Source organism: Rhinoderma darwinii, chromosome 1 (genome assembly GCF_050947455.1).
Source record: "Rhinoderma darwinii isolate aRhiDar2 chromosome 1, aRhiDar2.hap1, whole genome shotgun sequence".
NCBI lineage: Eukaryota > Metazoa > Chordata > Amphibia > Anura > Rhinodermatidae > Rhinoderma > Rhinoderma darwinii.
In genome coordinates, this window is record NC_134687.1 from 633,262,747 (window position 1) to 633,280,889 (window position 18,143).

Sequence of the window (18,143 nt, forward strand, 5' to 3'; positions counted from 1 at the left end):
ACGCCCAGCTTCTGGCAGTGCAGACACAGAGCGTGTTCTCGAGAGATCACGCTGTGTCGTCACTCACAGGTCCTGCATCGTGTCAGACGAGCGAGGACACATCGGCACCAGAGGCTACAGTTGATTCTGCAGCAGCATCGGCGTTTGCAGGTAAGTCGATGTAGCTACTTACCTGCAAACGCTGATGCTGCTGCAGAATCAACTGTAGCCTCTGGTGCCGATGTGGCCGACACGATGCAGGACCTGGGGCAGGAAGTGAGTGATAGCAGATAGGGGTTGCAAAATCTGGTGACAGAGCCTCTTTAAATGATTAAAACTCCTATTAAAGGGGTTTTCCCACGAGGGACGTTTAACACATCCACAGGATAGGTCATAAATGTCAGATGCGGGTCCCACCTCTCTAGAACGGGGCCCCCTGAACCCGTTCTAGCTTTGTCTTCTTTCGCTGCCTCCCAGCCACTTCCTGACTTTTTGGTCGGGAGTTACGAAAAACGCATAGCTCACTTAGCTACGCTATTTCTGTAACTCCCATAGTAGTGACTCCCATAATAGTGAATAGCAGTTACGAAGCAGCGTAGCATGCAAGCTACGCTGCTTCCAAATCTACCATTCAGTCATATGGGGCTTACGAAAACAGCATAGCTCAGCGATCTACGCTGTTTTCACCTTCATGGTCGAAAATCATCCGACGCACACAGGTAGAACGGGGGGCTTGGGGGCCTCGTTCTAGAGATAGGTATGAGGTGGGACCCACATCTATCTAACATTTGAAATTTCCCTCGTGGGAAAACCTCTTTAGGTCACAGATTATTCTGCAACTAATCTGCCATGTGTGAATTCACCCTAAACGCCAGTACGTGTATGGCATTTTGGAGGAACTACATACCGCCAACGATCGACATGTCATGATCATTGTGCAGGAAAGGGTTAAGTCATATCACTGAAACAAAAGTGGAACATAAAACTTAACTTTTAATCTGACACTCAATAGATAAATTGTGAACAATGTCTAGTCTATGTTAGATACGCTGCCTAACCTTTGTGTTTGGTTATAAAGGAGGCAGAGGAAGCTGACCCAAAATAGCTGGTACAGCATGGGTTAATGTCAGTCTTCGGAAGGTCGCCATTAATATGGAGAGAGAGCTAACAAATGTAAATAGAATTCCCAGCACAGTGTTGTGCTGGACAACAAAAGGTTAATTAGCCTGTGTGACCGTATAAAGCCAGAGGGGGTGTGGATACACTTCATGTCCTATTACCAGCGATGCGCTGACGGTTCACACACAGCCTACTGCCTATGAAGCACTGATAAGGTTCGGTATATTCTACTCAACGTGTTTCGCCCTCCTAAGGGTATGTTCACACGAGCTCATTACGTCCGTAATTGACGGACGTATTTCGGCCGCAAATCCCGGACCGAACACAGTGCAGGGAGCCGGGCTTCTAGCATCATAGTTATGTACGATACTAGGAGACCCTGCCTCGCTGCCGGACAACTGTCCCGTACTGTAATCATGTTTTCAGTACGGGACAGTTGTCCGGCAGCGAGGCAGGGACTCCTAGCATCGTACATAACTATGATGCTAGGAGCCCGGCTCCCTGCAGTGTGTTCGGTCCGGTACTTGATGCCGAAATATGTCCATCAATTACGGACGTAATGACCTCGTGTGAACATACCCTAAGGTATAAGAGGGATCATCCGGAGTTAGATTTACGTAAAGAGGAAGCCCCAGGTTCGTAAAGGCCCTTTTACACCGGCCGGTGCAGCGAGTGCCGATCAACAAGACAACGCTGATTGGTGCTCGTTTGCTCCTGTCACACAGAACTATGGATGGTGGCGAGCGGACGTTACTCCGATCGCTCGTCCCCATACGTTATCGTGTCGGCAGCGCTTCTCCCTGTTTACACAGGGAGAGATGTGCTGCCGACAATGATAATATTTAGAAACAATTTTAAACAATACGACCAGCAGATGATTGAGCATTTGCTCGTTCATTTGCTGAGCGCTGCCCTGTTTACACAGGGAACCTGTGTGTGTTAAAAATGTAACTTAGTTTTGTGTCGCTATATTCTGAGAGCCAGAGCTTTTTTTAATTTTCCGTCAATTGAGCAGTATGAGGGCTTATTTTTTTGCGGGACGAGCTGTAGTACCATTTTGGAACACATGAGAATTTTTGATCACTTTTCCAAGTTTTTGTGGGAGTTGTGACCAAAAACAATTATTCTGGTGTTTTTTTTTTAATTTTAAATAATTTTATTTTTTTATGGCGCTCACCCTGCGCATTAAATAATGCTATGTTCTGATAGTTCTGACTTTTTCAGACATGGTGATACTAGATATGTTAAAGGCTATGTAAGACTTTTGAAAGTGATTGGTGCAACTTTATAATCCCTTTTTTACTTTTTTAGATACTGCTGCTCTGTATACAGAGCAGCTGTATAGTTCGCTGAATCCTGTACTCGTCAGGTCCGCAGGACTGAAAGGTTCAGTGAAAGCGGGTCAGATCCACCTGTTATCCATCACATCTACGTTCATAACGTAGATGTGATCGATTACAGGTGGATCCTGCATTTCCGAAACACGCTGACACTGAACCAGTCAGTCCTGTGGACCTGACTGGTACAGGATTCAGCGAACTATACAGCTGCTCTGTATACAGTATACAGAGCAGCTGTATCTCAAAAAGTAGGAATTATTTTTAATAAAAACTAATTTGAAAGTTTCACCAAACACAATGACATTTCTATTAAAAGAGAAAAAAATCACTTTCAAAGGTTTGTATAGCCTTTAACCCCCTCAGGACTGAGCCTCTTTTGGCATTCAAGACACAGCTGATTTTTTTTCAAATCTGACCTGTCACTTTATGTGGTAATAACTTTGGAATGCTTTTACTTATTCAAGTGATTCTGAAATGGTTTTTGCGTGACATATTGGACTTTATGTTACTGGCAAAATTTGCTCGATATGTTCAGTATTTAATTGTGAAAAACACAAATTTAGCATTTTTCTCAATTTAAATGTATCTGCTTTATTTTTTCTAGGACGTTACAAGGCTTAGAACTTTAGCAGCAATTTATCACATTTTCAAGAAAATTTCATAAGGCTATTTTTACAGGGGCCAGTTCAGTTGTGAAGTGGCTTTCAGGGCCTTATATATTAGAAACCCCCAAAAAGTCACCCCATTTTAAAAACTTCACCCCTCAAAGTATTCAAAACAGCATTTAGAAAATTTCTTAACCCTTTAGACTTTTCACAGGAATTAATTTCATATTTTTTTGCAGAAATAAATTTTTAATCCAATTTTCTTTATAACACAAAGTTTTACCAGAGAAATGCAATGCAATATTTATTGCCCAGGTTCTGCAATTTTAGAAAATATCCCACATGTGGCCGTAGCGTGCTACTGGAATGAAGCACCGGCCTCAGAAGCAAAGGTGCACCTAGTGGATTTTGGGGCCTTTGTTTTTATTACAATATATTTTAGGCACCATGTCAGTGACCCCTTTTGGGAAACCACACACCTCAAGGAAATCATCTAGGGGTATAGTGAGCATTTTGACCCCACAAGTTTTTTGCAGAAATTATTGGAAGTAGGCCCTGAAAATAAAAATCGACATTTTTTTCAAAGAAAATGTAGGTTTAGCTAATTTTTTATAATTTCCACAAGGACTGAAGGAGAAAAAGCATCGCAAAATTTGCAAAGCAATTTCTCCCAAGTAAAACAATACCCCATATGTGGTAATAAACGGCTGTTTGGACACACGGCAGGGCTTAGAAGGGAAAGAGCGCTATTTGGCTTTTGGAGATCACATTTAGCAGGAATGGTTTGCGGAGGCCATGTCGCATTTGCAAAGCCCCTGAGGGGACAAAACAATGAAAACGCCCAAAAAGTTACTCCATTTAGGAAACTACACCCCTTGAGGAATTCGTTTAGGGGTGTAGTAAGCATTTTGACCCCACAGATGTTTCATAGAATTTATTAGAATTTGGCAGTGAAAATAAAAACAATCCTTTTTTCTTCAATAAGACATATCTTCAGCGCAAAATTTTTCATTTTCTCAACAAATAAAGAAAAAAAAAAGAACCCAACATTTGTAAAACAATTTCTCCCGAGTACGGCAATACCCCATATGTGGTTATAAACTGCTGTTTGGGCACACGGCAGGGCTCAGAAGGGAAGGAGCGCCATTTGGAGTGCAGATTTTGCTGGATAGGTTTCTGGGCGCCTGTGGGACCAAAACAGTGGAAACCCCCCCAGAAATTACCTCATTTTGGAAACTACACCCCTCAATGCATTTACCTAGGGGTGTAGTGAGCATGTTAACCCTGCAGGTGTTTTGTAGAAATTAGTGTGCTCTCGATGTTGCAGAGTGAAAATGGGATTTTTTCCATAGATATGCCAATATGTGGTGCCCAGCTTGTGCCACTATAACAAGACAGCTCTACATGTGGCCCTAATCTTTTGCCTGGACATTCGACCAGGCTCAGGAGTGAAAGCGTACCATGTAAAATTGAGGCCTAATTTGGTGATTTACAAAGTATTGTTTTACAATTGCAGAGGCTCTGATGTGAAATAATAAAAGAAACCCCTGATAAATTACCGCATTTGGAAACTACACCCCTCAAGGCATTTATTAAGGGGTGTAGTGAGCATTTTCACCACAGGTATTTTCCGTAAATGAATGCGCTGCGGATGGGGCAAATTAAAAATTTATATTTTTCCCTAGATATGCCATTTCAGTGGCAAATATGTTATGCCACTGCCCAAAAATTGTTAAAAAGGTTCTCCCTGGTATGACGATGCCATATATGTGGAAGGAAACTGCTGTTTGGGCACACTGTAGGGTTCAGAGCGGAAGGAGCATCATTTTGCTCTAGGAGAGCGGATTTTGCTTGGTAGTAGTTTTGTTTGAGTATTGCTGGTGTTTCCGTTTATAATGTGGGGGTACATGTAAGCTGGGCAGAGTACATCAGGGGCATAGTCGGTATAATAATGGGGTAAAAAAACAATAAAATGATTCATAGATGTGTGTTACGCTGTGACACAATCTTTTCTGCACAGTCCGGTGTCGCACTGATATATGGCGTTCTTTCTTATGCCCCTTTTGGTCCACACTCTGCACCTTTGCAGTTTGGGGAATTTTGCTGGGAAAGTGTTGTCCTGGTATAATACGGGCACCGTCTCTTCCAGCGGATATGTTTGGGCCCTCCCCTTCCTGGTTCCCTAATTTTAGGTCCTTGATAAATCGCCTCTTGAAACAGAAGAAATGTTCCCCTCGGGCCGGCACAACAGCATATTTTTTATTTCCTGACTTATTGGAGCCATAACTAATTTTATTTTTTCATAGGCGTAGTGGTATGAGGGCTTTTTTTTTCCGGGACGAGCTGTAGTTATTATTGGTACCATTTTGGGGTACATGCGACTTTTTGATCACCTGTTTTTAGGGGTTTTTTATACAGCGTTCACCATGTGTTATAAATTACATGTTAACTTTACTCTGCGGGTCAGTACGATTCCGGCGATACCTAATTTTATAGCACTTTCTTATGTTTTACAACTTTTTGCACAATAAAATTACTTTTGTAAAAAATGTATTTTTTGTGTCGCCAAGTTGTGAGAACCTTAACTTTTTTAACGTTTTTGTCGACGGAGCTGTATGAGGGCTTATTTTTTGCGAGACAATCTATAGTTTTTATAGGGACCATTTTTGGATATGTGTGCCTTTTTGATCACTTTTTATTCCAATATTTGTAGGGCAAAGTGACCAAAAAACAGAAACTCTGGTATAGTTTTTTACATTTTTTTTTACGCTGTTCACCGCATGCAATAAATAATATAATATTTTGATACATCAGGTCGTTATGGTTTATTATTTTTTTTCAATAAAGGACTTGATAATAGAAAAAGGGGGATTGTGTTTTATTTTATTACTTGAAACTTTTATTGTTTTCACACTTTTTTAATACTTTTTTTACACTTTTTTTCAAGTCCCACTAGGGGACTTGAAGGTCCAACTGTCTGATGTTTTTTTCCTAATACATTGCACTACCTACGTAGTGCAATGTATTAGATCTGTCAGTTATTCACTGACAGCAAGCCGATTAGGCTTCGCCTCCCGGCGGGGCCTAATCGGCTTCCGTAATGGCAGAGCAGGAGGCCATTGTGTCTCCTATTGCCATAGCAGCAGTCGCCAGTCCTGATTGCCTGTCAGGGCTGGCGCTCTGCTAGCAACCGCTAAGATGCAGCGATCGCTTTCGATTGCTGCATTGAAGGGGTTAATGGCAGGGATCGGAGCTAGCTCCGGTTCCTGCCGTTAGAGGTGGATGTCAGCTGTAACATACAGCTGACTTCCACCGCTGGTGACGCTGGATCAACTCCTGAGCCAGCGCCATCTTGCCGGCGGCTACGGAAGCCGATCAGGCTCCGCCTCCGGGTGGGTCCTGACCGGCTTCCGTGCTAAGCAGACCGGGAGTCCAGTTTTAGGCCTCCGGTTGCCATTGCAGCCACCGGAACCCTGGCAATTTCATTCAATCAGCGTCATACACTTCTCTTCATTCCAGCCCAGCTTGATCCACAGCACAGCGTGATCTCGCGAGATCCCTCTGTGATGTCACCTTCTTCTGCGAGTCCTTCATCGGAGCGATGGAAGATTGAACAGACTTCACTTCCACCTGCTGCAGATTCGGATAAACGTCCTGGCACGGCTGGAGGCGATGTCTGTTCACTCTTCCGTCGCTCCGGTGAAGGACCTGCGGGTGGAAGTAACGTCACAGCGAGATCACGCTGTGCTGCGGATGAAGCTGGGCTGAAATGAAGAGAAGTGTATGAGGCTGATTGGTCAGTGTCATACACTTTTTTTTTTTTTCTTTACAACGCCCACTTGGTGAATGGTAAAAAAAGACGCCCAGTTTGACCCGAGAAATGTAACTCAATATTTATTGCCCAGATTCTACAGTTTTTTAAAATATCCCATATGCGGCTCTAGTTCGCTAATGGAATAAAACACAGGACTCCGAATCAAAGGAGCACCTAGAGGATTTTGGGGCCTCCTTTTTTTTACAATATATTTTAGGCACCAGGTAAGGTTTGAAGAGGTCTTGTGGTGCCAAAACCGTGGAAAAAAAACCTTTGCGGGCTGAACGGGTTGTTTTTTGGGTTTCATTTTTACAGCTTTCATTGTGTGGTAAAAATGACAACTTCTGTGGCTCGATACGGTTAAGGTGATACCAAATTTATATAGTCTTGTTTTTTATATTTTACTACTTTTACAAAGAGAAAACTTTTTTGTTCTTTGGTCGATTAAGTGGTTAGAGAGCTTATTTTTTTGTGGTAGGAGCTGTAGTTTTTTATTGGTACCATTTTTTGATACTTACTTTTTGATCACTTTTTATTAAAAACTTCTGTAATAGCGCAATCGCTGTACTTGTCTGTTAGTCCCAGGTGTCAGCTGTAATACACAGCTGACACCGGCAGCGTATGGAGCAGGCTCAGCACCATATGATGTGCCATTGAAGACCATTACCTCATAAAATGTTAAGCGGGTTCTCCCGGGTACGGCGAGGGAGAGCCATTTGGCTTTTGCAGCGTAGATTTTGCTTGGTAGTTCTGTCTGGGGTTTTGCTGGTATTTTAGTTTATAATGTGGGGGCATATGTAAGCTGTGCGGGGTACATCAGGGCATAATAAGAGGGTTTAATAACTGGGTAAATAAATAATCCGCCAATGTGAGGCCAGTGTCGCTCTGATAAATGGTGCCCAACCTTATCCACTTTTGGAATGCTCTGCATGTTTTGCATCGCGATGTCCTGAGAGCCACAACTTTTTTTTTTTTTTCTTTTTTTTTCTCCACCGGAGCTGTGTGAGGGCTTATTTGTTGCAGGAAAATCTGTCGTTTTCATTGGTACCGTTTTGGGGTGCATGCGATTTTTATTTATAATTTAAAAAAAATGTATCACTTTTTATTGAATTTTTTTGGCAAGCAAAGCGAACAAAAAACAGTAATTCTGAGCAATGTTTTTGTTTTTTTTAAGTGTTCACCGTGCTATATATGATATTTTACTTTATTCTGCGAGTCAATACAATTACTGCGATACCATATGTATATAGTTTGTGTTTTGCAGCACAAATAAAATCGGTTTTTTTTTTTTTTTTTTTTTTTGTCACCGTATTCTGAGTGCCATCATTTTTTAATTTTTCTTTAAAAACCAGCTGTGTAAGGCATTTACATAGTGTAATGTATTATAACTGTCAGTGTGACGTCACAGTCGCTCTGACAAGAAGCCTATCCGGACCAGCCAGAAGCTGGTCCTCATAGGCATCCGTACATGGCAGACCTGGGGTCCATTGTTTGGCCTCTGGTTGCCATGCCAACAGTCAGCAGCCCCCGCGATTGCATCGTGGGTGTTGCCGATGTGCTACAAAGCTTTTAAATGTGGCAATCTATTTCCTATTTTAAGGGGCTAGTAGCCTAAATCAGCAGTGATGGACCACTCATGGGCAATAGTGGCGTTTCAGCTGTCCGGGGCAGCTGACTTCCCGGTTCCCGGACACTGTTCATTAGGACAGTGTGCATTGGGAACAGAGCAGTAGCTGTACGTCCTGGTGCGGGAAGTAACCCCTCGCCAGGATGTACAGTTGTGTCGTAGCGTGGCAAGAGGTTAATGTTTTATTTTTTATTTTACATTGTGTTTGGGGGAGAAGGTAATCTAAACAACAAATGGTATGGAGCAGCACTGTAGCCAAATAAACCTCACGGCTGGTGCGGGATTTCAAGGGAACGACCTTTTCCCCATGTAGTATAAGTGAAAAAAGTGGTTGGGAAGCAGCTTGAAAAAGCTCTCAATGTGAAACGTTGCCGTGCTGTCCGTTTTGGTGATTTAAATATCCTTTTACCTGAGTGCTGCTTCCCAACCACTTTTTTCGCATATATTTACTATTCTTATTTATTATTGGATATTTAAAAATCTTTAACTGTATTTAACTTTTTTTTTTTTTTTTTCTTCATAGTCTCCCAAGGGGACTTGAACCAGCGATAGTTGGATCGCTGGCAATATATACTGCAATACTAATGTATTGAAGTAGATCGTTATTTTGAGAGACTCCTTTCACATTCCTATTAAGCCGTGCATCTGGCTGTGTTTTTTAGGAGTACAAAGATGGGAGACCTGGGGGCCTTCATTAGGGCCCCAAGCTGCTGTGACAACCATCGGCACCATGCCCCCTCTTTTATAACTACTTAGATATTGCGATTTGACTACGGCATTTAAGGGGTTAAACAGACGGAATCAAAGTGATCTTTGATTCCGCCCGTTGCACTGAGGTGATTGCTATATTACACAGCTGTCACCCGCTAAGTATGGAGCAAGCTCAGTCTGTGAGCCTGCTTCATACTTCCCTTTAATGCTCATCACGTACAGTTACGTGATAATGTGTTAAGGGGTTAAAGATTTGAATGTACATACAAAGACATTTCAGTGATTATCACCTGCAGTCAGAGGTCACTTTATCAGGACCACCTTATTAGTACTTGATAGGACCCTCTTTCCCCTTAGTACAGCCTGAAATCTTAGTGGACTGGATACAACAAGATACTGGAAACCTTTTATAACAGATTCTGATTGATAACCTTACTCTGTCTATTCCCCTACATCATACAGATGTTCTATAAAATTGAGATCCGGTGACTGTTCAGCCATTAGGATATACAGACCTCATTGTCATGTCCGTAAATTCAGCCTGAGATGTGTGCTTTGTCTCATGGCGCGTTATCTTATTAAATTTAGATTATGGCCAAGATTAGATTATCAATAATAATAATAATAATCTTTATTTATATAGCGCCAACATATTACGCAGCACTTTACAATTTAGAGGGGACATGAAACAAACAATATCAGACATTACATAGTGACAAAGTTCATTTACAATTCAAATCTGGGGAGTGAGGACCCTTCTCGCAAGAGCTTACAATCTATGAGGAAGTAAAGGAGACACAAAGTGTAACAGTGTTTGTTCTGTACAATGGTCCGGCCATTTTTATACACATGCGGTGGTAACATAAAGCTGCATGAGCCGGTCACCAGCCAGTATCCGTGTATGACGGACATGAAGAGAAGGAGTGTGAGGGAATCGTATTCTGATGACTAATCTAAAAGGAGGGCCATGGAAAGGAGTCAGATTAGGGAATGTTATAGGCCTGTCTAAATAGATGTGTTTTCAGGGCACGTTTAAAACTGTGGATATTGGGAATTAATCTGATTGTCTGGGGTAGCACATTCCAGAGGACTGGTGCAGCACGAGAGAAATCCTGGAGACGGTAGTGGGAGGTTCGGATTATGGAGGATTTTAATCTAAGGTCGTTGGCAGAACGTAGAGCCCGAGTAGGGTGGTAGACAGAGATGAGGGAGGAGATGTAAGGAGGTGCAGCACTGTGGAGAGCTTTGTGGGTGAGATTAATAATATTAAGTTGTATTAAAGTGACGCCCAATTGGTATTGAAGGTTCAAACGTGTCGGCGGTAGAGGACAGGTGTGATTGCAAGACCAGGAGATACTTTTCAAATTTTGGGGTTTTATCAAGTCAAGGTTTATATAATAAAAGTGACACTGTGTAGTCCAGAATACTGAGCTTTGTCATTGATCTATTTCAAAGTGTTTTTCAAAGCTTTAGAAGTCTGGAATTGCACATGCAGTTTTTGGTGTAGTTTTCTAATTGAAAGAATAGAGCGGATTCAAAAGGCATGGCTTATAAATCTCCTTCCTGCTGGATTCACTTCTGGTTTTGACTTAATAAACCGCATCAAAAACTGCATGCGTGTTTCCAGTCTAATATGAATATTCTAGATTTAAATAAAAATCACTATACATTTCTAATCCTAACAGAAAATTCCAGTAAGAACTCTGAGGGAAATGTCATATTATCGATAAATTATAAAGTGGAAGATGAACATATAATGCAGCAGTCTACAGGAGAAAACTTCATTACCCTTAATGTACATCCAGGACTTCACAGTACAGATCTATCATATAATTCCCCTAATCATGAGGAACCTTCTTGTGACCAATCACAGATTGTTACCACAAGTACAGCTCAGAAAGGGGGTAAAAGGTTTCAATGTGGTAAACCGTTAACGAAAATGGCAGATTGTTATACACACAGAAGAGGTCTCACAGGGGAGAAGCCGTACTCCTGTTCAGAATGTGGGAAATGTTTTACAAATAAATCGAATCTTGTTAAACATCAGAAAAGTCACACAGGAGAGAGGCCGTATTCCTGTTCAGAATGTGGGAAATGTTTCGCACGAAAAGCAAATCTTGTTACACATGAGAGAAGTCACACCGGGGAGAAACCATTTTCATGTTCACTATGTGGGAAATGTTTTACAGATAAATCAAATGTTGTTAGACATGAGAGAAGTCACACAGGAGAGAAGCCGTATTCATGTTCAGAATGTGGGAAGAGCTTTATTACTAAAGGCAAACTTAGGAATCATCGGAGAGGTCACACAGGAGAGAAACCATATACATGTTCAGAATGTGGGAAGTGCTTTAAAGATAAATCAAGTCTTGTTATGCATGAAAGAAGTCACACAGGAGAGAAGCCATTTTCATGTTCAGAATGTGGTAAGTGTTTTACTCAAAAATCAAGTCTTGTTAAACATGCGAGAATTCACACAGGGGAAAAACCATATTCATGTTCAGAATGCGGGATTTGTTTTACAGATAAATCAAATCTTGTTAAACATGAGAGAATTCACACAGGAGAGAAACCATATTCATGTTCAGAATGTGGGAAATGTTTTATACATAAATCACGTCTTATTATACATCAGAGAAGTCACACAGGAGCGAAGCCATATTCATGTTCAGAATGTGGGAAATGTTTTATTTCTAAAGCCAGACTTCGGGATCATCAGAAAAGTCACACAGGGGAGAAGCCGTTTTGATGTTCTATATATGGAAAAGGTTTTACAAGGAAATCTTTTTGTATTCTGGGACGTTCTATAAGCAGTGGCAGATTAAGTAGACCATAGGCCCTGTGCAGTTATCCAAACTTTTCCGCACCTATAAACAAAGATAAAATTCTCATGGTGCTAAACGTTATGCCCCTGAATATAATAGTACCATACACTGTGCCCCTGAATACAATTGTGTGGAACACTGTAGAGCACCACACACACACACACACACACACACACACACACACACACACACACACACACAGTGCCACCTGTAGATAGTGCCACTCACAATGGCCCCTGTAGATAGTGCCATTCACTGCTTCCTGTAGATAGAGGCCCAACACTGCCACTGTAAAAAAAAAAACACATTACATGCTCACTGTCATGGGGTCCGTTAGGTGATTACCTGATCAACAGGGCAGCTCCAACAAGCTTTATTGCATCAATTGATGACCGAACAGGTAGCCTTCCATGCAGGAACAGCACACAGTCAACAAAATGGTGTAATCACCGGAAAATCCTCAGAGCGCTCATAGCTAGGGTGCAGACCAGTAAACGAAGCAGATTCAATTATCACCCCCCCCCCCCACTGTGTTCTCACCCTGGCTGTGGGAGACAATAGTTGGGCAATACACATAATAGTACAAAAGGCCACAACTCGCATACAAACCGGAAATACAAACTAAAGTCCGGAAATACAAACTAAAGTCAATATTAAAACTAATCGGGCAGCTCCAACAAGGTTTATTGCATCAATTGATGACCGAACAGGTAGCCTTCCATGCAGGAACAGCACACAGTCAACAAAATGGTGTAATCACCGGAAAATCCTCAGAGCGCTGGCCTCCGCTTCAGCTCCCATGAAGGTCTTTATCCAGAACTCCTCATCCTCCCCAGGTCAAGCCCTCATATACCCTTCGGGGGGGGGGGGGTACGACGACAGCTCAGCCGTTTATAGTGATCCTTACCAGAGAGGAATGCGTTCTTAATGAGGTACCACAAGTAGTGGAGAACCAGATGAGTCACAGTCACAATGCATAAAGTGTCCTCATAGTCCAAGGGATCATCAGGAGGCACCACCATCACATAGCTAGGGTGCAGACCAGCAAACGAAGCAGATTCAATTATCACCCCCCACTGTGTTCTCATCCTGGCTGTGGCAGACAATAGTTGGGCAATACACATAATAGTACAAAAGGCCACAACTCGCATACAAACCGGAAATACAAACTAAAGTCAATATTAAAACTAATAGTGGTTTAAAATAAACCACACAAAAAATGCACTATCACACTCGCCCATTCCCGCACAGTCCTCCAGCGACGCAGGCTTAGTCAGAGATCAGGCCAAATCCAGCAAGACGACGCAGGCGGCACGATGACCTCATCGCGCCACCTGCATCATTGGTAAGGCGCAAAAAGGTGGAAAGGTGGGCCACAGCCAGTTTTGGCCTTGTTGACGACACAGCCGCAACTTACAAATCTGATGCGACACTTTGTGAGAATAACTTTGTAATACTATTACTCATCCAAGGGATTGAGATTTTATTGTCACTTTTGTACGATGTTAGTGGTAAAATTTTGTCTACATTATATTGTTTGTGAAAAACACAAATTTGTGTTGAAAATTTGTATTTGCAATATTTTTAAGTTTCAAGAAAATTTCTAAAATATATATTTTAAGAACTAATTCAGTTCTAAAGTGGGTTTTGGGCAGCCTACATATTAGAAACTCCCCATAAATATCCCCATTTTAAACACTGCACCCCTCAAAGTATTCAAAAGTAGCATTTATGAAGTTTAACCCTTAGGGTATGTTCACACGGCCTATTTTCGGGCCGTAAAAGGCCAAAAAATATGAAGCAGAACGCCTCCAAACATCTGCCCATTGATTGCAAAGGGAAAAACCGCGTTCTCTTCCGGCGGGCCGTATTTTTACGCGGCCATTTTGAAAAACGACTGCGAAAAAGAAGTGCAGGTCACTTCTTGGGACGTTTTTGGAGCCTTTTTTTAATGGATTCTATAGATAACCGCTCCAAAAATGGCCGTGAAAATCGCGAGTGGCTTCTAAAATGTCTGAAAATCAGGAGCTGTTTTCTCTTGAAAACAGCTCCGTATTTTCAAACGTTTTTGAGTTTGCGTGTGAACATACCCTAAAGGTATGAATAAAATGCATTATTTTTTTTTCAGATATTCAATTATGTTATGTAACACCGCAAGTATTAGCGGAAAAACCAACTCAATATTTATTACCCAGATTCTATACTTTTTAGAAATATCCAATATGAAATCCTAGAGTGCTACTTTACTCAAACACAGGCCTCAGAAGTGAAGGGGCAGCTGGTGGATTTTTGGGCTTTGCTTTTTTGGGATGTTTTTCAGGCGCCATGTCAGGTTTACAAAGGCCTTGAGGTGCCAACCCCCCCCCCCCCCCCCCATTTTACCTCACAGGTGTTTAATAGACTTTATTAGAATTGGGCCTTTCCAGTAATATATAGTATTAGCTCCGTTTTATTTATCTTGTCAAGGAACATAGGAGAAAAAGCACCCCACAATTTGTTACACAACTTCTCCCATATGTGGTCATGAACTCCTGTTTTGAATTGCTAATCATAAAGAAAGTGGCAGGCACCGCACACCAAATTAATGAACAATACTGATGTTTAATAGACCATAGTAGTGAGTGACAAATTAGACAATACGTCTAACAAAAGGTTACAAATATTTTAGAAATATATACCAAGAGTCGGTCAATAAAGTTAAGCTTTTGTAGCAAAAACGGCAAAATATAGAAATACCCAAACCAGGAATTGTACGAACAATTAAATAGTTAATAAACCCCCCACCCCACTGTTAAAATACTTGGCCACAAAAATAAGTGCCAAAGTGTGACGATGTAATATTAAATACATCGATATAATGTCAAGAAATCACCACAAACCTAAAGTGCAAAGTGCTATCAATGTAAGCCAAAAAAGAATTGTACATATGCAATGGACATGTCGTGTCCAACCATGATTCTGATCCCAATGGGTAAGGAGATATGTTTTTAAAATGTTGTTTTTAACTTTTTGTCAGATGTATTGTTTGTGTATAAAAATATAAGAATTGTCTAAAGAGGCTCTGTCACCAGATTTTGCAGCCCCTATCTGCTATTGCAGCAGATAGGCGCTGCAATGTAGATTACAGTAACGTTTTTATTTTTAAAAAACGAGCATTTTTGGCCAAGTTATGACCATTTTTGTATTTATGCAAATGAGGCTTGCAAAAGTACAACTGGGCGTGTTGAAAAGTAAAAGTACAACTGGGCGTGTATTATGTGTGTACATCGGGGCGTGTTTACTACTTTTACTAGCTGGGCGTTCTGATGAGAAGTATCATCCACTTCTGGCAGATCACGCTGTGACGTCACTCACAGGTCCTGCATCGTGTCAGACGAGCGAGGACACATCGGCACCAGAGGCTACAGATGATTCTGCAGCAGCATCGGCGTTTGCAGGTAAATCGATGTAGCTACTTACTTGCAAACGCTGATGCTGCTGCAGAATCAACTGTAGCCTCTGGTGCCGATGTGGCCGACACGATGCAGGACCTGTGAGTGACGTCACAGATCTGCACTGCCAGAAGCTGGGCGTTCTGAAGAGAAGTGGATGATACTTCTCATCAGAACGCCCAGCTAGTAAAAGTAGTAAACACGCCCCGATGTACGCACATAATACACGCCCAGTTGTACTTTTACTTTTCAACACGCCCAGTTGTACTTTTGCAAGCCTCATTTGCATAAATACAAAAATGGCCATAACTTGGCCAAAAATGCTCGTTTTTTAAAAATAAAAACGTTACTGTAATCTACATTGCAGCGCCTATCTGCTGCAACAGCAGATAGAGGTAGCAAAATCTGGTGACAGAGCCTCTCTAACTGTATGATATCGTAGGTGTGCATTTTTAAAAAAAAAAAAATTTCTTGAGGGGTGCAAAAAAAATAAAAGACCGACTTTCGCCATTATTTTAGTTTTTGTCATTCACCGTGCAGTATAAAGGACTTTATTCTGTGGATCAATACTATTGTGGTTTACTACTTTTGCACAATAAAAACATTTAAAAAAAAAAAAAATCATGTTTTTGTGTTGCTAAATTGAGGGCCTCAACTTGTTTTTTGCTTTATTCGACTGAGCTAAGGGAGGCTTATTTTTATTTGTACCTTTTTGGGGTAGGTATGAGTTTTTGATTACTTTTTTTTATTCTGTTTTTTTGGGGGGTGGGATGAACAGCAGCAGTGCTCTTTCATTTTTTTTTATGGTGATTACTGGTCAGGTTTAAAGTGGCTCTGTCACCACATTATAAGTGGCCTATCTTGTACATAATATGATCGGCGCTGTAATGTAGATAACAGCAGTGTTTTTTTATTTCGAAAAACGATCATTTTTTACGGAGTTATGACCTATATTAGCTGTATGCTAATGAGTTTCTTAATGGACAACTGGCCGTGTTTTACTATAGGACCAAGTGGGCGTTGTGGAGAGAAGTGTATGACGCTGACCAATCAGTGACCAATCAGCATCATACACTTCTCTCCATTTACACTGCAGATAGCGATATAGCTATATCGCTATGTGCAGCCACATACACTAACATTACTGCAGTGTCCTGACAATGAATATACATTACCTCCAGCCAGGACGTGATGTGTATTCACAATCCTGACCACTTCTCTGCACTTCTCTGTGATTTACAGCACAGCAGGCGTAGTCTCGCGAGATTACGCTGTAAACTGTCATTACAGCGAGATCTTGCTGTGCTGTGCTGTAGTCTCACACGGACGCTACAGAAGTGGTCCGGATTCTGAATACACATCACGCTGGAGGTAATGTATATTCATTGTCATGACACTGCAGTAATGTTAGTGTTTGTGGTTGCACATAGCGATATAGCTATATCGCTATCTGCAGTGTAAATGAATGGGGAGAAGTGTATGACGCTGATTGGTCAGCGTCATGCACTTCTCTCCACAACGCCCACTTGGTCAAAAAGTAAAACACGCCCAGAGTCCGTTGAGAAACTCATTAGCATAAAGCTAATATAGGTCATAACTCAGTGAAAAAAAGATCGTTTTTCTAAATAAAAAACACTGCTGTAATCTACATTACAGCGCCGATCACATCATGTACAATATAGGGCACTTATGTGTTGACAGAACCTCTTTAATAATGTGCTTGTTTTTTATATATTGGGTCATTACGGCCCCACACTACCAATTATGTGTATTTTATTTATTTATTTTTTTTACATCCAGATACAAGGCCTAATAAGTGAGCTAAAAAAAAACCCGACCTGAGGTCCATCGTTAGGCCCCGGCTGCTTTAACAACCCATAATGCCCCATTCAGAAGATCGTGACCGTCAGACATTTGAATCAAAACTGCTTTTATGTGAATTTATTTTTAGGCTGAAGACAGTGTTTTTTTTTTTTTCTTTCTTTTGTATAATCTATTTTTATTGAGTACAATGGACAAATAGTCATATAGTATGAGACCAGTACAAAATACAGCTCGGATCATACTAAGCTAGTGAGACATGGCACGGAGGTCATGACGGCAGGGAGTCTTTTATCTGGTCAAATATGCATTGGAACTGAAATAAATTAGATGAAAAGTGTTACAGCATCTTTATCAACCAGCGGGTTCACTCCTCAGCACCGTATTGTGTACACAAGATTTCATCAGTCACTTTCGCAAACAAAAATGCACATTTTTTGGATGGAACCTGCGTTGTGTATTGTTTCGAGTTTGTTTTGTCGTGGGATAGCATACGGGAAGCTGATGATAACTTCGACATGCAAACAACTTGAGCTAATAACTGCAAAGCTTTATAGCCACAAACACAATACCAATTTAGAGAATGGAAAAGTGGACCATAAGTAATCTTTTGAAGGGGCGCCACATGTGTGTACTTAGGATTTTAGTAACAGAAAATTGACCACAAATTTGAGGTTCTCCTAGCTGCCATGTACTACTTGCTTATGAGCGTCAACTAGTGACCTTCACCTCATATCTCCACATAATAAAACACTTTTGAGAGTTTGCAGTACCCAGGGATATTTACATACATTATGATTATAAACCTCAAACAATATGAACAACAGGGTCACAGCTAATAACCTAAAACCTGCTTCCACCAATCTCCATA

The 18,143-nt window shown here is 41.3% G+C and overlaps 1 protein-coding gene across 2 annotated transcripts in view; it reads left to right on the forward strand.

Moving 5' to 3' along the window:
* The window catches only part of LOC142662188 (uncharacterized), a 69,564-nt gene extending 56,921 nt beyond the window's left edge, over window positions 1-12,643 (forward strand). For both annotated transcript variants that reach the window (XM_075840262.1, XM_075840355.1), the window contains one exon: window positions 10,881-12,643. In XM_075840262.1, coding sequence (XP_075696377.1) covers window positions 10,881-11,944 — 1,064 coding nt within the window. In that variant the 3' untranslated portion in view covers window positions 11,945-12,643. The remainder of the gene's footprint in view (window positions 1-10,880) is intronic.
* The last annotated feature ends 5,500 nt before the right edge of the window (window positions 12,644-18,143 follow it).